Raw genomic sequence first — 19,665 nt, 5'->3', positions numbered from 1 at the left:
GTGACGGAAATGTTACGTCCCTTACCATACTGTGATGCCGTGTCCCGGCACGATGAGACCACCAATAAAACCATTACAAACTAGGCATTTGTTGCATCCAGTGGGGACATAATTATGGATTATAATGACTTATACTGTCTTTTTACGCGTTGTTGCATCTCACGCCGCATAAACATAAAACCATGTCTGCATTTGTGATCAGAGAAACGAAAAAAGAAAATTTGAAATTGCATCATATGACCCCTTTAAAAATCTTCGTTTGTGTTCTACTGAAGAAACAAAGTCACCTACATCTTGGATGCCCTGGGGGGTAAGCAGATAAACATCAAATTTTCATTTTTGGGTGAACTATCCCTTTAAAGTAGTATTTAAGTTCCTGTTCGTTCTAGAAAAATATTGAATCACTGTGTTTTGCAACTCTCCTCATGTGTATCCCAAAAGGTGAGTCTGTTTTCTGTTACAGAAATGGATTGTGAATGCAGACTCCTGTTCTGCCGTGCAAAGGCAAAAGACCATAACTTCGTTTATGGTCGAAAATTAGTTATTGATGATTTTTGAGACATTCAAGACCTCCTTTATCATGTGAATAAGTATCTTGGGTCAATTTCGTTGTTTTTTAGAGAAAATAATGGGTTATCTTAACAGTAACTTCGAAAAGACCAGGAGAAACCAAGGCAGAACACCGTAACAGTTACCGCTCTTTGACTTTGTTTTGGAGCGCTCAAATTGAGTTGCGGTGCTCTGCCTTTGTTTAGCCATGCGTCAGTATGAAGTTACTGTGCTGGCCTGGAGTTATACGGTATTCTGCCTTTGTTTTACTGTCCATTAAAGCCTGCCGCGTTTAAATTACGGTGTAGCTTGTGTTTTTTCATACATCTAATTCGTTTGTCTAAAAAATTGCAGACAGATTGCGATCTTCCAAACTGCTCCATATAACAAAGCACTGTAAACAAGTAAAGACTAGATAACTTGGCAACAATAATTAATCTTTAAACTTTTTCTTTCTTTTTATAATGCAGATTATTCTCTCAGTGCCAGCCTGTCAGACTAGGGCTGCCCACTTCTGCACGCTTGTGGACTCGAATGCCGTGACAGCGTAGCATGATCACACAAAATTAGTAGTAACAGTTTGCAATTAAATCCATATCCTACCTTCTCTTGTAACCCGATAAAATCCATGGCAGTGAATGTCATTGGAGATGTTTAATCCACAAGCATTCTGAGCATTATTCAATCCACAAGTCGTTCTTTTAGTTTAGGCTATTTTCATTCAATTCGATGTAAAAGCAATAGGCTAAGTATGTCTTGCATCCTTTAACGTTAGTGAACATTGCAAATAAATTGGTTGCAAAACGGTATCCACTCACATGTTTAGCATTTTGTCTGGTTGTTACGATCAGAAAAAAAAATTAATACAGTCACATTACTGTATGTTATAGCCTATGAGACGGCCCGCGATCACTAGATTTTATACAGGTGTTAATGATTTTGTAAATGGAGATCAACAACCAAATATTGTATATAATGTGGCCGTTGCTGTCTTTTGCCTTGACGTGACTTCTCACTTTTTGCCGACAATGCAAAGGCAGAGTACAGTAACTTCAAAATAGGAGTAAAAATCAACTTTTTTTTTATGTAGATAATTTTCATTACTAAAACATCTAACTGCCAGATTTCCAGTGTCCTACCTATAATTAATTTGTCTGAACAAATAAAAATCTTTAAAGTCATTTTTCTCAGTTTCACACTCTAGCGACTGAGTTAAGGTCTTTTGTAGATTCATACAGGTTAAAGTGACCAGAATTTCCTCTGCATTCACCTCCAGTGAAATGGGACTCTGGTCTTAAGTTCACCCTTGCTTTTCTTGGCATCCTCTGTTCTCTTGTGGAAAGAAGGCTGAACGGCTCTTTTGTACAATTGTTTATTCCCATTGTTCCTTTCAGGCCATTTTAAAACTTGAAAGCGTGTTTAGTCTCAAAGGAAGTACCTTCTCTTGAATTCTGTGAACGTGTGTTATTTTAGGAGCACTGAACTGAAAGGCATGTATTTGCAAAGCAAACCGCTACAGCTCTCCTCTGCAGGTTATTTCAAGTAATAAAGCCATGTTTTCATGGCTTAATAAAGACATGCAGCACCTCTTTTCCATCTTGGAAGGTCATCTTATTCAAACAGCCAGAAAACAGACCAGACCTGTTTAACTACAGCATTATGTGAATTCACTGGTGTTAACAAATGATGACTGGAGCATAATGCACACACTGTCTGTGTACAGTACATGTTATGTGTACATAGTACATTAAAGGAATGAAAATTCATTATTTACTCTCCATGTTGTTCTGAGTTAATCTGTATGACTTTTTGTTTGTAATCAATAGTGAAGACAGTGATAGACAAAAAGTGATAGACAGCTCCTGAGCTGCAAATTTGCCATTCATGAATCTGAGGGGGATGACTTTAGACAGCAACTTGTTTAACCTGATGTTCATTCATTCATGACAGTTACTGTACCACAAAAGGCCTTGTAATTTACAGGTGCATCTCAATAAATTAGAATGTCGTGGAAAAGTTCATTTATTTCAGTAATTCAACTCAAATTGTGAAACTCGTGTATTAAAAACTGAGAGACCATTTTGAAGGCTTAGGAAACCTTTGCAGGTGTTTTGAGTTGATTAGCTGATTGGCATGTCACCATATTCTAATTTGTTGAGATAGTGAATTGGTGGGTTTTTGTTAAATGTGAGCCAAAATCATCACAATTAAAAGAACCAAAGACTTAAACTACTTCAGTCTGTGTGCATTGAATTTATTTAATACACGAGTTTCACAATTTGAGTTGAATTACTGAAATGAACTTTTCCACGACATTCCAATTTTTTGAGATGCACCTGTACATCTTTGTGATTTCAAATAACTTTTTGGATTATAGTCTTATCTAAACAAACCCTAATAAACAAACCCAGGCTCATATGAAAAACGTGCCTGTGGCGACATTTCTAAAATGATACTGTATTGCTTCTTGCTTGTTTCACAACACTTTTAAAGTGAAATGTCCAATGAGTGGTGCTTAAAAGCACATTCAGTTTTATCCGAAAATATGAATGTGAATCTGGCAATGTTTTATTATGCTTTTGTACATATTAAATCATTTCGGAAATGAAATGTCCAGTGAATGCTGCTAAAAGGTAAATGTTTTATCATGTTGAAAAAAATGTACTACCTACACTATACTATACCCTACCATAACCTAACTGATAGTGTTAATAAAAGCAATGAGATAAAAGCACATTTGCTGAAGCAATCATGCCATTTTAAATTGCTTCTACAAGTCTTAGAGCTTTTTTTGTGACTTATGTTTCACAGGATCACTCCTATCCGAGTGCTCTACATCTCAACTGCTGCTTTTCATTTGCTGAAGATAATATTCCCTTTAACAGAAGTACAATTAGCATTTGAAATGTAGCCTTGATAAACCAGACTGAGAAATGCAAAGAGCAGTGTTTTTCGTGTCTGTGGGGTTTGTACTAAAGTGAGGGGTCAGGTGTCAGTGTTTGAACAGGTTTTTTTAATTTAATAAAAAAAAATTTGTTTAATTTCCAGAAACATTAATGCTTAATTCTGCAAGGCATGTCGTGTACTATGTTTAAAAGCAGCTGAAGCCCTGGTCCTGGAAGCATAATGTGTTTATTTGTGGTTGCTTTTGTACAAGTTGTCCTAAAAGTGAACAACAAAGTGTCAATGTGGCAAGTGCTTTCATGTCATGATGTTGAAAACAGGTTTACAGTTTTGTCTTCTGTGGAAATCCTGAGTGAGTGCAGTGCGACTGTGTTATTATGATAATTGTGTTGATGTGTGGAGAGAGTAGCTCATGATGAGGGAGAAAGTCATTGTGTTTGTAAGCAAGAGTAGTCACTGAAGCATGATTCATTAGAATAAAAGCAATAAACCACAAGGTTACAATGAATTTTATCACACTTAAGAGTGAAAAGAAATTATAAAATCTGTTCATATTTACACATTCAAGGAGTACATTTATTATGCATTCCCTAGGAAGCAAACCCATGACCTTGTTGTTGCTAGTGCCATGTGTTACTGTTTGAAATACATACTATTTGAAACAATACATGGATAGTAATAATGCACAGCATTTAGTTATATACTGTATTTTTTTCTATAAAATGGCCAGTAGCAGACACCAGTGTTTAATAAAGTCATTTATTAATAATAACCAAAATAAGCCATTATTGCACAACTAATATAAAGTTCATACGCCAAACGTAAATTGATATTGTCTATATTGCAAGATGACACATCTAAAATTAAATGCACAGATACAGTACAGTTCTGTCACATGTATGTTCTGTTCTGTTTTGATTTTGTTCTATAGTTCTCCTTGTTTGACCTAGTTTCCTTTGTTCTTATTTCCCTGCCGCTAGTTTGTTTTAATTTGATTAGTGTCTGCACCTTAAGGGTGGACAATATGGCAAAAATATCATATGATTTTTTTCAGGAAAATCCCGATTGACGATTTTATCACGATTCGTTGTCATGTTGGTTTTTACTATTTTGCAAGTTGAGCAGTACAGCCAAACTAATTTCCCTATTTTAAAAACAAAGCCTTACAAGGTAACACAATATAAAATAAAAAAGAATGGCAGATATTTAGGCCAAAGTGGGCGAAGATAAAAAATCTTTGTCATTATTTTATTTTTGTTATTAAAAAATAAGAACAAAGATACACATTACAAATACACACAATATACAAATTAAACAAACAGTGCTTTATTTTTCAGGTACAGTAGGTGTATTTAGCAGTAGAATTCAAGAAATTGAATGAACAAATATAAAAATAAAACACTATATACACTTCACTGTATAAATTATACATTGATTGATTCTTATTAAAGCAACTGTATTAAAGTTCTTCAGTCAAGAGTGATTTTTCTCTTTCTGTTTTGTTGTGTTATTAATATTAAAGGGATAATTCACCCAAAAATGGAAATTCTGTTATCATTTACTCACTCTCAAGTTGTTTTAAACCTGAATGAATTTCTTTCTTCTGTCGAACATAAAAGTTATTTTGAAGAATGTGGGTAACCAAACAGTTGCTGGTCCTCAGTGATTTTCATAGTGTTTTTATTTCCTACTATTAAAGTCAAGACCAGCAACTCTTTGTTTACCCACATTCTTCAAAATATCTTCTTTTGTGTTCAGCACAAGAAATAAATTAATACAGGTTTGGGACAACATCAGAATAAGTAAATAATGACAGAATTGTAATTTTTGGGTAAACTATCCCTTTAATGACAAGCGGCAGAATGTTTACTACAATTATTCTGCTGTCGCTTTAAGACCTGCACGCATCTAATATACAGGCACGCATCCATTTTTCTTTCAACTGTTTACTTTCACTTTAGACATAACCAACTGTGTTTTTATGTAAACCTTCGCATGTTTTTGACAGTATTAGTGCAATCAGACGCAAAAGATATATTAGTCCAGGCGCTGTTTGACAGGCTTTTTAGCGTGCACACGCTTTAGGTGTATGCTCTAAGAAAAAGTGCATGTCAAAACAGCACGCAAATTAAACGTTTAACCGGCAAGGCTTTAAAGCACATGCAAATAATGTACTTTTGTAATTGCGAATCAGTGCAGTATCCCGTGAGTGTAACTGTACCCCTGAATGAACATTTGATGTGAATGTGTCGTGTTGTACAGTATATTGAGACGGAGGCACCAGAACTGCAGTTGATAGAATGTGCGCTGTAACACGATACTACGATATTTCTTCAAAAGCAGATAGTGGAGACATTTTAATCATCCACAATCAAAAATTGTGTTATCGCACACCCCTACTGCACCCGTTTGATTGGTTTGTTTCTGTGTATTTAAGTACTGTGTTTTCTTCTGTTCATTGTCAGTTCTTGTTGCATTTAATCCAGTTGTCTGTTCAGTTCCAGTTTTGAGTTTGTGTAAACAAAATTAAATTGCTGTGATCCTTAGATCCTCATCTCAACTTTATTTGCAACTGTTTGTTACAGAAGAACTGACTTCAAAATGGATCTAGCAAATAAAATAATATCTAGTAAGTAAAATCCTCCTCCTCTCGCAGGGGAACCAGTCCCTGGAGAGGCACACACAGGAATTTCCATCTCGTCCCTTATTAAGATGACTGCCTGTGTGTGCTTTTCTGGACAAGCCTTAATGCCAAAACAAGACTGCGCTTGCCCAGAAACGAACCTCTAGGGACTTTAATGGAGTATGTGAAGTGGTTACTCCTCCGCAACAGTTCCCCCTTCAATATCTGCGAGAGCGAGGAGGAAGTTAGCGTTCCAGCCACTACCACCAGCCCAGCACCAGCGATGCCTGAGCCCACCACAGATGAGCCACGAGCAAGAGCCAGAGGCAACACCAGAGCCACAGATCTCCCTGGAGCCTCCCTGGATTACTGGTGGATTGTGAGGGGATGTCGTGGAGCCCTACCCCCTCAATAATGGCTGATGATGAAGCACTAATTGATTGGGAGAGTGAGTGTTTTCTGCCTGTTTAATTTCCCTGCACAGAGTCTGTTTCACGCAGCACCACACTTTTAGAGTCTGTGTTTCTGCCCTGCCCTGAATGTCCTGTGTCTCCTCTGGTTCTGTCCAGCCCTGAATCTATTGTGTCTCTGCTGGTTTAACCCTGTCTGTGTCGTCGATGATGCTCCCGCCCAGCCTCCCTCTTCTGCCTCCTTTTCCAAAACCACCCAGTCTTTTCGCTCTGTCTCTGATGGTTCCCTCCAGCTCATCGGTTCTTCCTCTATGTTCCCACCTTTGCAATGTGGAGGAGCCTCAGATCTCTGTCAGTCCTCGGACTCCACCGGGCTCCCTCGTCCCTCCAGCTCCGCCTTGGTCAGTCTTCGACCTGCCTCCACCATGGTCTTTCACTTCTATGGCTACGCCTCATCCCTCCATCCCTTTGGCTCTGTCGGGTCCTCCTTTCCTCCGGCTCCACTTTGGTCCTCATTCCCTCCAGCTCTGTCCCAGCCGGCCGAGCCCCCGTCTTAGCCACGGCCCTCCAGACCTTCACCATCACCCCGGGTCTTCGTCTCCTCTGCTCCGCCTGAGTCTCTACTTCCTTTGGCTCCGTCTCAGTCTGTCATCTCCCTGGTTTTGCCTGGTAGGGCTCCACCATGGCTCCTCCCTCTCTTGACTCTGTCGTTGACCTGCGTCCTGGACTTTCTGCTGGCGGCTCCACCTTGGCTTGTCCTGCCTCTGTCTTTGCCCTGACTTCTCCTGCCTTCAACTCCTCCCTGGCTTCTGTTTCTGTCAGTTCTGCCCTGGTTCTTGCACTCGTCATTTCTGCCTTTTCCTGGCCTGGAAATTAAAACTTTTATTTAGCTATAGTGCATTAATTTGATAAAGTAAAGGTAAAGACATAATGTTACAAAGTATTTCTATTTCAAATAAATACTGTTCTTTTGATCTTTCTATTTATCAAAACGGCCTGAACAAAAATGCATGACTTGACAGCATCAAGACTGGAGTAATGATGCTGAAAATTCAGCTTTACCATTACAGGAATATTAGGTTATTTTAAATTGTATTTTAATTTTTTTAATTGTAATAATATTTCACAATATTACAATTTGAGCAGTAGTGTATGATTAGTAGTGTATAGAATAGAGCAGGGTTCGTAATGCTTTCATATAACAGTCCAGATGGATTAGAATAGAACAACCGAATAGAACAGAAGAGTGAGTCATGGTTTTCCTGAGATGTTCAAAAGAGACGGAGCAGCTTTAAGCACAGTCACAAAAGGTGACTCAGTCCTGACACTGTGTTCTTCCACAAACTGACTAATCTCTCCTCAGTTTACAGGCAGAAATAGAAGATATGACCACAATGAACTACAGCACAGCTGTCCAAAGATGCTATGAATCTCTACAAAGCACAGAACTGATAAGGCTCTTTGTTTCTGTAATGAATTTGTTCAGTTATACACCAGTGCTACAAATTTCTTGACAAATGTATAATATTGATTCCACACTGGAGGTTCCTGCAATTAAATTGTTTTTAGAAGTGTTTAATTTCTGCATCACTTGCATTAGCAAGCGTAATTGCAAAAATAATGACCAATGCCATTGGTTGAGAAAGTACAAGTAAAAAGCCACACTTCACCTCTAAGTTGGCTGTATGCACTGCGGCAGACACTGCAGCTCAGTGATGCACAACCTCAAGCAGAGATTTTCATTAGCCTGATGGAGCACTGAGCCATATGAGAGGATTATATAGACCCTGAGGAACAGATTAATGATATCTGGATATCAGCATACATAAGTATAAAGGGACTTTCAACCCTTTACCGCTGCTTTTACCATGTGCTTCCTTCAGTGTTTGCATACATATTAAGTATGTGCCCAATACATACTGTATGCAGTCACTGATCCGGAAGGAGGGAATGTTGCGTTTTCTTTCCACAGAGAACACCATGTGTCTGGTTGTCATGTGTGTTTGCATGGCTGACAGCCACCAATATTACACCACGTCTGCCATACTGTTTTCTTCCCTTTCACCAAACTTAACTTGGTGTTTTCATATGTAAATATGTATTTTCACCCTTTTGGATAGGACAGGAAATGATAAGAAGGAGGGAACAGAATCTGTAAAGCTCACATGTTCGATTCAAACTCACATCACCCACATGAGCACCAGAGCTCAATGTGTCAGAGCATGTGGGCTAAGCACCGAGTCACAGCTCCAGCTGCTGGTTGAATCTCCAACTACTGCGGAGTCTTCAATTCCATGGCAAGATCATATTTTACTTGTGTTGTGAATGTGAATTTGCAGTCTGAATGTGATAAAGACTGAATCCTTTACCCTTAACCTTAAGTCCACCGCATAGGGTGACAAGTGTTCTCCAACGGCTTCGATCTTCAGCTGCGACTTCAGCCTCACGCTGAGATGACGCTGCCAATATAAGTGAAGTTCGCCACTTCTTTAACCTGTTGTCCACTGATGGTAATTGGGACTCTCGAGTTTTGTAATTTTCTGGGGCTGTAGTGAGATCTCGTAGGGCAGTTTGGGTCGGGCCGAAAACAATGCTATCATCGGCAAAGTCAAGATCGGCAAGGAGGGGGGTTGCCACCTGTCCAGGGTAGGACAGGCCGGTCCCAAGCCCGGATGAAGGAGGAGTTTGAGCGTGGGACCAGCGACCCCACCCCATAAAACTCCCGCCACTACTGAAATGACAAGAAGTGATCTAAAGACTGTGAATAATCTGAATAATTTACATCTTTCTGTTAATTTGTCCTTGCAGGCTGTTGTCAAAAACAAACATACAGAGCCACCAGTGAAGTCCGGTTCAAATGACTCTTAGGAACTGGATCTTTTAATAAATCATTCAAGACTGTTTACAATTAAGATGAATTCTTCACTAAATTAACTCGCTAAATCACTCGGAGCAGTTGTTAAATTAGTCTTACTCATGAAATCTGATTTGAAGTTTGTGAAAGAAAAATGTAATAAACTTAATGTTTACATTTCTAGATTAAAATATAATTCAATAGCAATATTAAAATCTAAAAATACAGTTTTTGAGAGAATTCTCTTATGTTCACCAAGAGAGAATTATCTTATGTTCACATCAAGATATTTGATCAAAACTACAGTAAAACAGTAATATTGAGAATATTATTATAATAAAAAGTTTTCCTTTTAAATATATTTTAAAATGTAATTTATTCCTAAACTGAATTTTCAGCATCATTACTCCAGTCTTCAGTGTCACATGATCCTTCAGACATCATTCTAAGTCATTTCAGCAGCTGATTTGCTGCTCAAGAAACATTTCTTATTATTATTATTATTATTATTATTATTATTATTATTATCAATGATAAAAACGGTTGTGCTGCTTAATTTTTTTGTGGAAATCATGAAATGTTTTTTTTTTCCAGGATTCTTTTATGAATAGAAAGTTAAGCATTTATTTGAAATGGAAATCTTTTATCACATTATAAATGTATTTACTGTCACTTTTGATCAATTTAATACTTCCTTGATGTATAAAAGTAATAATTTCTTTTTAAAAATAGAAAATCTTACTGGCTGTAATTTTTACAGCTTGGATAGAAAAATCATCAAAAGAGCATCAGTAGATACATTTAGAATACTGAAACTTACAAGTACAGTTGTTTTTATACTACAATGAAGTCTTATATGTGAAAAGATAATTGAAAAATGGATTCCTCATATCATGAACCATTAAGTTCTGTTCATTTCTGCAGTAATGTGGTCCGAATCAATGGACGCATGTTTGTTCCTCAGTAACCTTTACCCTGTCTGTGACATGCCAGATTACATCACAAGCTGGAACCCAAAGGCTGAGCATTCATGTACTTTTGGAGGAATAACAAATAACAACACCCTCTGGTTGCTGTTGTACCGCTGCTGAGCACTCTGACATAACAGAAACTGCTCATTTTATAGCAAGAGTTTTCCTATCGACATGCTCGTGCCAGTAATTGGAGAAGTGAGCTTTTTAATTGGCCCCCAACAAAGCATTTTCACGACTTGTTTCCGCACATTACAAAACAGCCTCTGTTGTGCCACACCTGAGGAACGTGGTTGTTATTATCTTTGGTAATGTGGTGGATGGTTGATTACGGGTTTGAATTGTTTTTATGATTATAAAAACAACGTAGTTGAGGATATAGACAACCCTGAGAGAGGGAGAGATGGCTGCAGTGAATGGGAGGAGGGAACAAGCTCTCACATGCGTGGCTTACAGACACAAACACCGACTCACGCTGAAGTTGTTGTGTCTGTAAGCTTCAGGCTCTATAGACACTCTCTCTTTTTATGATCACATTTTGGAGTCTGCGTACTATTTGCTGATGTGTTTCCACCATGGGCTGTAGTCTTTGTACTATACAGCGGTCAGATGAGCACTACAAACAACTACAAGGCAAATGTCAGGTAAAAAAAAAAAAGCATTGTTGTCAAGTTGTTGTGTTTTGGTTGACTTGTCAGTGTCATTTTGGTTTGTTTATTCCTCATTAACATACACTGGGAGTAAAGGCTTCATAGTCTGATTAAATTCTAATTGATTAAGAAATGTCATTCATTTTGATTGAATTAATCATAATTTGATTAAGACAATTGAATGAACACATTTCGAATGCCTTTGAGGTTACGCGGTTTGTCTCTGGAGGTTGTTTGCATGCTAAAAAGGTTGCGAAAGGTTATTTTGCCGAAGGAAGGAATGTGTTGGGGACTGTGTACATTTGACAGGGTCATGAGAGGGTCACACTCTATTGAAGAAGGGCGAGATATGTTTGGCGTCTCATCACTATACTTAATGAATGCGTGTTTGTTTGTTTGTTTATGTGTAATTAGCTCCCACTGTAATTTAACCTCCAGCTGAACTCCTGTATGGCTGAAAGTGTGAACTGAACTCTTTAAAAGAGGCTAAAAAAGGAAAATTGATGTTAAATGCAAATATTAAAATACAACAAGCCATAATTGTGCATTTAGAACTGTGAAATTAACTTGCATCCAATCAAACTCTATTATATTTTAGTGCATCACTTAACAAAAAGTAGCTAAATTAGGGAAATATTAATATTTATACATTACATTTCAGTGTTTGATTTAGTTTTTTTGTATGGTAAGCAACTTAAGTACCGTGTTGCCTGTGTAAAAACAACACATTTTTCAAAGTTGTAAATAAAACAAGGATTATTTGTGAACATTTGACAACAAAATATTATTTCAGTCTTTTTACTTCAAAAATTGGTGTTTAATTCAATGTGTTACTTGCTGTTTCTTTGTAATTATTTGTGCAATTTGCTAGCAGTTTCTAAGTAAAAATTTAATTTTTTTCCAGACAGTGTATTTCATTTACTTTTTTTAACAATTTTTGGCCTACGTTTTATACATTGTATGAAGGAGAGAAGTGGGCAAAATACAGAATGTCATGCTTTTCAATGAAAATATGGAAATAAAGTTTGTTTATTGGATTAATTCATCAATCAGAAAAAGATCAACAGGTTAATTGGTTATCAAACTAGCTGAATCACTACATACAGAATTTGTCTTGCTTTAATGCAACTTTAAAAGTGGCTGTAGTCAGGCAAAGGATGTCTCATTGAATTAAACTTAAGTATATGCAGTGATTTATTTATTTTTTTGCCCTGTGCACCAAACGGCATTCGAGAAACCATGTGAGTGAGTGAATTTAAAGTAGTTTGTCAGCTCACACATGAATGGGCACACCGACAAAGTTCCCATGTGTGTTATTGCCACTGCAAGATTCCAGAACAGACAGCAGATTGAGTCGAGGTCCCTGAGGACATTAGCTTTGAGATTTGAGTCTTACAGCGCTTTGATAAATGAAGTTCTCTCCCATTAGCTTACTGGCACATAGCCATTTCCTTGTGTAATTCAAAAGCTTTTACACACCCTGTTAGACTTCAATCGATAAATGAAATCTCACTAACGGTGTGATAATGTTAAAACCGAACTTCCGGACATAAATATCTCGGTGAATTAGTCCTTCACATTCAGGACTGGCTTTGCAATGTTTAGCCAAATTAACTGTTTTTAGGTCAAAAAGTCAGTCTTTCATATGACAACATTTGCCTTGAGTCTTTCATTCTTGGTCACCAAATCATTAACTTGTATCTCGCAGGTTCTGTTCTTATGTGTCCATATGTTTTTCTCATTTCAGTCAGCTAGAAATATAAGCCTATTAACTGAATTAACAGAGTCAAATGGATGGCATTAGACCTGCTTTGTCTTTCTGTACCATACACCTGTTTGTGTTTCTTTGTTTTTATATTCAGATTTATACCAGAGGATTTTTATTATTAAAATTTTTTTTTTTTTTAGTTTGTTAAATGTATAAAACAATCCTCAGCTGTCCCACCTGCTGTACATTATATGGAATGCTGAATCCTCTCCTCAGAAATCAGCAGGTTTTTGGATTTTGACCTCACATCTGGTTTTAGGGTTAATGTACAGCGAGCCACACATTGCACTCAAGTTTGGTATATATTATAGAGTTGGGATGACCATGCATACAATTAAAGTGCCATTTTAAGTGCATTCTTGAAAATCTCTGCTCAGTCTGTATTTCATAGAAGTATATAAGGGTTTTGTTCCTTACATTATGTACATGCAGATCTGCAGGCTGTTGAAGACTACTGTATAATGTGAAGTGAACCTTGCAAAAGCAGAGCTCATGTAGAATGCAAACTGGTAGAGCATGATACAAGCAATGTCAAGGTCATGGATAATTCTGACTAAAATGCTCAGACTTTTAGTTGACTGAAACTTGACTAGACTAAAAAGAGTATGAACGTGACTAAAACTAATAAAAACTAAAACGACAGCTTCACACAAAGACTAGACTAAAACTAAAATTAAAACACGCCGCCAAAAACAACACTAGTCATGGGTTCGAATCCCAGAGAAAATGCATACAGGCATGCTTTGGATTAAATTTATATACACGTATATAAAACTCATCGAAAATCCTTATTCAGGATAGTATATTTGAAAAGATAATTTTGTACAATCCAAATACGCTTTACAAATATTTATTGGAAAAGGTTTAAACAATATTTTTCATGCTTGTTCAATGAACCATAAACAATTATTGCACATGCACCTGCGGAAAAGTCAGTAAGACACTTACGGTTTACAGGCTTATGACATTAAAGCAGACGAAAGATGACCAGAGTCCCTGATCACCTGTGTGAACATGCCATAGTCCTGCAGCAGGGAGGCCTGAGGACTGCAGATGTGCCCAGAGAAATACACTGCAATGTCCTGCTAATGTAAGAGGCCTAAGACAGTGCAACAGGAAGGACAGCTGATCGTCCTTGCAGTGGCAAACCACATGTAACCATGTGTCCCCCCAGAGATATTTGAGAACTTGCAAGTGCCTTAGTGTCCCACGGGTCTCCTTTTTTTAATCATTCAAACTTTTTTTTTTGTAGGTAAATGGAAGAACCCTTTCTGTCGCCACCCATGATCAAGCAGTAGAGGCTTTCCAAACTGCCAAAGACCCTATTGAGGTTCGGGTACTGCGCAGGATGGCACAAAAGACTTGCAAGACTCTTAAACCAACCCAAGGAATGGACAACAGTACTCAAACCAACATTACGCTGAAAACCTTGCAACAAATAGAGACTTTGGCCAACTTACCATCACCTTCAACACCATGTATGGCTTTGCTGGACAGTTTCTATTCACCCTCACAGTAAGCGCTAATCAGTGTTTGTTAAGCATTTCTTTCACCAACTGTATCATAACAAAAACTTTTCATTTTTAATTTTAATTTTAAAATGAGATTTTCTGTGAATGGGGCTTCAGTTAATGCTAATTTTTCATTGTGTTGAAGGTATCAAATGGCAAGACGTGACTCACCTTACCCCTCAGACTTCCATGACGGAGTACAGAAAGACATTGAGAGTGGAGGACTGGAATATGAGGTATTGTGTTTGCATAGACTGTATTCACTCACTCTTACTGAACAATGCACGTTCAAATCATGTTTAATCTGCATGTCTTCTGAGGTCATTTTAATTTTGATTTCATATACCTGCTAATATTTTCCTAAAACCACTTTAATTGCACATGGATTTATCATGCAAAGGAATCATCATCTAAAGTGCAGCAAGCACTACAAATTCTCAGACTGGCTTTGGTTTATGTCTTATGTTAACAATGACTAAAATGCTTAATCTTTGTCATCAAAATCAATTACCTGTGTTTTTTATAGGAGGTGGATCTGCAGAGGAAAACCACTCAGGATAAGCTTGGCCTGAAGTTATGTTACAAGACGGATGACGAGAAGTCTGCCATTTATATTAGCGAGGTAGGGTTCTACAGTGGGAATTTCTCAAGACAGTAATTGTTCAGGCAGTTTTTCCAACAATTACAACTTTGATTTAGTGTGTATGTGCATGTTTATCAGACTTGCTTAGTGCAGCTTTCGCTATTCCGGTGTACTCACACCTCAAATGTTAAGGCTAAATACACTGTTCTTACCCTGCTTAGATTGCTGCAGAAGGAATTGCTGCAAAAGATGGCAGAGTTCAGGAAGGAGACCAAATTATCCAGGTAGAATTTATTCCATTTGTTTTTTTTTAATCTATTTTGGCTAAAACATAAAACAAAGCTTATTGTATTTATTCTTCACATGCTGAAGATCAATGGAATGGACATCCAGAGCCATGAGGCGGCAGTGACACTTCTGACCAAGGTGGAGAGTAAGAATGTGACCCTTCTAGTGGCTCGACCAGAAAGTCAGGTCTGCCAACTGTTCTGTGCACTTGCAGATAAAGATTTTGGTAAATTACATTTGATTAATGTCAGGGTTTTCCAATCCAGCTCCTGTAGGACCACCTTTCTGCAGAGTTTGGCTCAAACCCAATTTAAACACACCTCAACTAACAGGACCAAAATTGTACATGAAGGTGGCCCTTCTGTAGCAGGTTTGGATACTCCTGATTTAAGTTAAAGAATGACATTGCATTTTGGTATGGGTTGCAGGATGTTGGCTGGTTGGAGGAGGATAGATTCAACTTAGATGACTTGCACATGGGCACACTGGAGCAGCAACATCACAAGGTCAAGGAGTTCACTGCAAGTATGCTGCAGCAGGCAAGTTAATAAGGGTCAAGTCAACAGTGAATTGCTCACTTCATCCAATTAAAAGGTGCTATCCTCACTATAAAAGTGATTTGCAAGATATTAAAAGTTCTACCCACTCAATTTAACAGAGCACAAATGAAGAAGATGGTGGAACTACAGATACGGCTACTTTACTATCCAACCAGCATGAGAAAGACAGCGGGGTAGGCCGCACAGATGAAAGCACTCGGAATGATGAAAGCTCAGAGCAGGACATCTTGGGGGATGATCAGAATTCCCTCTGTGACACTCTCCCAGAAAACCATAAGAAGTACAACAATAATCCGCACACTGTTGAAAGTGGGGACATGCACTTAAGCAATGACTCCTTACTTTCAGTTGACAATGGAGACAGTGGAAACTTCCTTGGTATACCTGGCACGGCATGTGAACGTTTCCGGAAACTGCTTGAACTGAAATCTCTGGTGAATGGTAACAGTCTTCAGGGATTTCTGGAGCATGATGCCACACTATTTGGAAAGCGGGTTAGTGTAGACTGTGATGACCAAGAGATTCAGATGCTTAATGAGGAGTTACTGAACATTGAGCTTGAGTGCCTGAGTATCATACAAGTACACAGGCTTCAGGCTGAAGTTGGTGATCTGCAAGCCAAAAATCCTAGTACCGAGCACTTTATTGAGCAAGTCCATCAGGACCTCATCAATAACCACGTGGACAATAAAGGCTCTACTAGTGCTTACAACACTGGAGAGAGCTGCTGGAGCTTACATCCTGCTCTGGAGTCAGATTCTCCTGACTCCCAAAGGATGGTTGCTGGAGACAAGGGTAAAGGTTCTCCCATGCATAGACGCAACTCAACAGCAGGATGCTCCAAACATCACCTCTCTCCCATTCAAGAGATCAGCCCCACCAAGAGTTTACCTGGAGATCCAGAGGTCATAAATCAGGGGAAAAGAAAGCAGAGTAAGAAAAAGAACCCAAGGAAGAGTCTTTTGACTTCCTTACGTCATTCCTCATACAAGAACACCTACATCCCAGCTCATGCACAACATTATCAAAGCTACATGCAACTTATCCAGCAGAAGTCAGCTGTAGAATATGCCCAGAGTCAAGTCAGCTTAGCCAGCCTGTGCAAGAATGCAGAAACCACCCCCACTGAGTCCAGGCCCAAGATGGGGTGGAAGGCAAAGATCCGTGGCGATGGAACAAGGTACATCACCAAAAGGCCTATCAGGGACCAGCTTCTGAAGGAGCGAGCTTTGCGCATTCGAGAAGAACGCTGCAGCGCAACTACAGATGACGATGCAGCAAGCGAACTAAAACTGGGTCGATACTGGAACAAGGAGGAGCGCAAACAGCATGCAGCACAAGCCAAAGAACAGCGTCAGAGGCGGGAACTCATGAAGCAGTGCTGCATAGAGAGCAAAGAACAAGCAGGAGCAATGGACAACAAGGAGCCTGATATTATCCAGCTTAGCCGTAAAAAGATGATGAAGAGGAGGAACAAGAAGATATTTGACAACTGGATGACTATTCAGGAGCTGCTGACACATGGCACAATGTCCACAGACGATAAAAGACTATATAATTCCTTTCTTTCTGTGACTACAGTATAAGGGATTGCTTGGTTTAGGGCACTTTACTAGTTTACTGTGTAAAACTGTGTGAGGGTTGGTGTGGAAAATCTTGCCTCATTTAAGGAGGTGGGTCATTTATGGACTTAAGTATGAAAATCTACAGAGATTTGTGAGACACAACAGTTGGAGTACATAACAGTAATGATGAATTCAAACAAACTACAGATTTCACGTCTTAGAACTTGAGGGTGCACTAACATTGCAGTTTGTACTGAAATATTTTATTGAACAAATCATAGTTTAATGTAAGAGCAGATGGAAATTGATTTTGTGAAATTCTAGCTCTTATTTGCAGTTACTGCCCCTTACTTGCATATCACCCACTTATTAAATGTAATCGCTAACAGTTTTAGGTTTCACTGAAACATTGTGGTGAAAATGAATTGTGTGTGACCTGATATTCCAGAGTTTTATTCCGATAAAAGGTTAGAAATGTCTCCAGTTGTCACAGATCAAGCATATCACTGCTTTTATTGTGAACATTTATTGCTCTTCAGGAATACTGTTGAAAGTCCAAGCATTCAGTTCACATTGAGATCATACAATTTCACTTTTCACAAAAGCAGTGAACACTTATAATCTACAAAATCTAATAAAAAAATTCTACATATCAAAAAGGAGCTGCGGAAATAGGTATGGGTAGAACAGCCTGTATACATGTCTGTAGGAAGCATGAAAAGTACAGTTTAAGAGATGTTGGTGTTGACAGTGTTGCTCATTTTAACCTTTATACAACTGTTTGCCATTGTTTGATGGAACAAAATGAAAATCTTATAACAAATAAGGATGGCTCAAATAGTGGTTACGCATATTATGTCAGTTGAAAAGACAGGCTCACTATATTAAGTTACACATTGCAACCAACAGCACTCGAGTATCTAGTGCATGGAAAATCACATTAGTCCATTTTAGAATCTATTTACCAGCATCAGTGGATTAATACATGTCGGTGCTATGCTGGGAAGGCAGTTAAAATCAAAGGACCTAAAAATAAAAGAAATGCCAAAGAAAGGAAATCGGTCTAATGCTGCTATTGAGCACTTTGTGCTACAAGCCAGCAGATGAATGCAGAAGGCAATATGAGGGAAAAGGGGTGTTCTCCTGGAATGTTTAGACACTGGTCTGCCGGTCGACAGGAATCCTGAGATCATCCGTTGACTGGACTAAACTAAAGGAAGTGCGCACACACACCCCCTCACCCCTAAAAACATATGCACGCATTCACACAAACCAAAGATTTGCCACCTGTTCACTCTTAGTAGAGCAGGAGAGAGATTGATGTGAAATGAAAGGTGTTTTACCCGACAGCTTTAAAACGTGTTGATGTGGAGTTGATGAACACCCATGATTAGAACAGGACTACAGAAAACCGCCAAGGACACAAGGCTTTCGAGTTATTCAATGGCAAACGCTCCGCTCAACCACCAGAAAGATGAGCTTCCAGTTTTTTGTTGTTCTTAGGAGAACAGCCCATATTAAGAGAAGATGCCTTAAGAAGGGTCATAAGGAGTAGATGTGTCATGAAAGGTCTTTGGAGACGTCACCAGAATACCCTCCTCTCCTGGTCTATAAAGGATCTGCTAAACTTGCAGGATAAGTGATTTTTGGGGGTTTGTACAGTAGAGTGTAAAAATCAATAATGTACGGCCAAACTTCAGTCTTGCTCCATGGTGTCATCCGCAGTCTCTGAGCTGTCCGAACTGATTTCTGCAGTGGTACTGCCCTCTGCTGTCAGCTCTGTGGAACTGCTGGGACTTGCAGATGGAGTCTCTGCACTGGACACTTCCTCGTCACTGCTGTTATTGCTGCTACTGCTGACTGGGTCATTTCTCTCGTCCGTTTCCTGAGCCTCGGCGCTCTCTTCCCTCTCCGACCGCTGCTCTGGTAGATCTGATTCGCTGCTAGTCGCCTGATTGTGGGAAGGGTCGGGTGAATCGTCCGAAGCAGATTTCTCAACCCGGTTTTCTACGACCTCTGACTGTGTACTAGTGGGTTCTGCAGAGAGATGAGCAGAAAATGTAAATGTATGCAAAGAGATGCTCAACAGCTGCTGATATGCAAATATATTAGCACAGCAGTTACACACATGACCAAGCTGGTTGAAATAAAACAAGAAAAATTTACATTAGTGGCTTATTTTACACTGACTGAACCCAAATACTATGGTCTATGATGATTTTTAGTCACCCACATTCCTTGCACAGAGGAATGTACAATATATATATATATAAAAAATAAAAAAAATACACCAAGTTAAAAGTTTGGACACACTGACTAAATGAGTTTCTGAATGATCAAATGTCTTTATGAAATCAATTCTACATTAAATATCTTGCTGATCCCAATCTTTTTAACTTTTGAATCTTTTGTGTATATACTGGTGAGCA

At 38.6% G+C, this 19,665-nt stretch overlaps 2 protein-coding genes across 3 annotated transcripts in view; one reads left to right on the top strand and one right to left on the bottom strand.

Annotated features, from left to right (window-relative positions):
* pdzrn3a (PDZ domain containing RING finger 3a) overlaps positions 1-17,653 on the top strand; it is a 31,403-nt gene extending 13,750 nt beyond the window's left edge. The window contains exons 5-11 of one of the 2 annotated variants that reach the window (XM_016509133.1): positions 13,982-14,244; positions 14,386-14,476; positions 14,767-14,862; positions 15,045-15,107; positions 15,196-15,249; positions 15,540-15,650; positions 15,770-17,653. In XM_016509133.1, coding sequence (XP_016364619.1) covers positions 13,982-14,244; positions 14,386-14,476; positions 14,767-14,862; positions 15,045-15,107; positions 15,196-15,249; positions 15,540-15,650; positions 15,770-17,257 — 2,166 coding nt within the window. In that variant the 3' untranslated portion in view covers positions 17,258-17,653. Of the gene's footprint in view, positions 1-13,981; positions 14,245-14,385; positions 14,477-14,766; positions 14,863-15,044; positions 15,108-15,195; positions 15,298-15,539; positions 15,651-15,769 lie in introns of both variants that reach the window. The other variant, XM_016509132.1, reaches the window with a different exon arrangement.
* Positions 17,654-17,723: 70 nt separating this feature from the next.
* ppp4r2a (protein phosphatase 4, regulatory subunit 2a) overlaps positions 17,724-19,665 on the bottom strand; it is a 10,953-nt gene continuing 9,011 nt past the window's right edge. Inside the window, exon 9 of the mRNA XM_016509134.1 lies at positions 17,724-19,273. Coding sequence (XP_016364620.1) covers positions 18,933-19,273 — 341 coding nt within the window. The 3' untranslated portion in view covers positions 17,724-18,932. The remainder of the gene's footprint in view (positions 19,274-19,665) is intronic.

The sequence above is a fragment of the Sinocyclocheilus rhinocerous genome, unplaced genomic scaffold (assembly GCF_001515625.1).
Source record: "Sinocyclocheilus rhinocerous isolate Xijiao unplaced genomic scaffold, SAMN03320098_v1.1 scaffold263, whole genome shotgun sequence".
Classification (NCBI taxonomy): domain Eukaryota; kingdom Metazoa; phylum Chordata; class Actinopteri; order Cypriniformes; family Cyprinidae; genus Sinocyclocheilus; species Sinocyclocheilus rhinocerous.
This window is presented reverse-complemented; position numbering and strand designations above follow the sequence as displayed.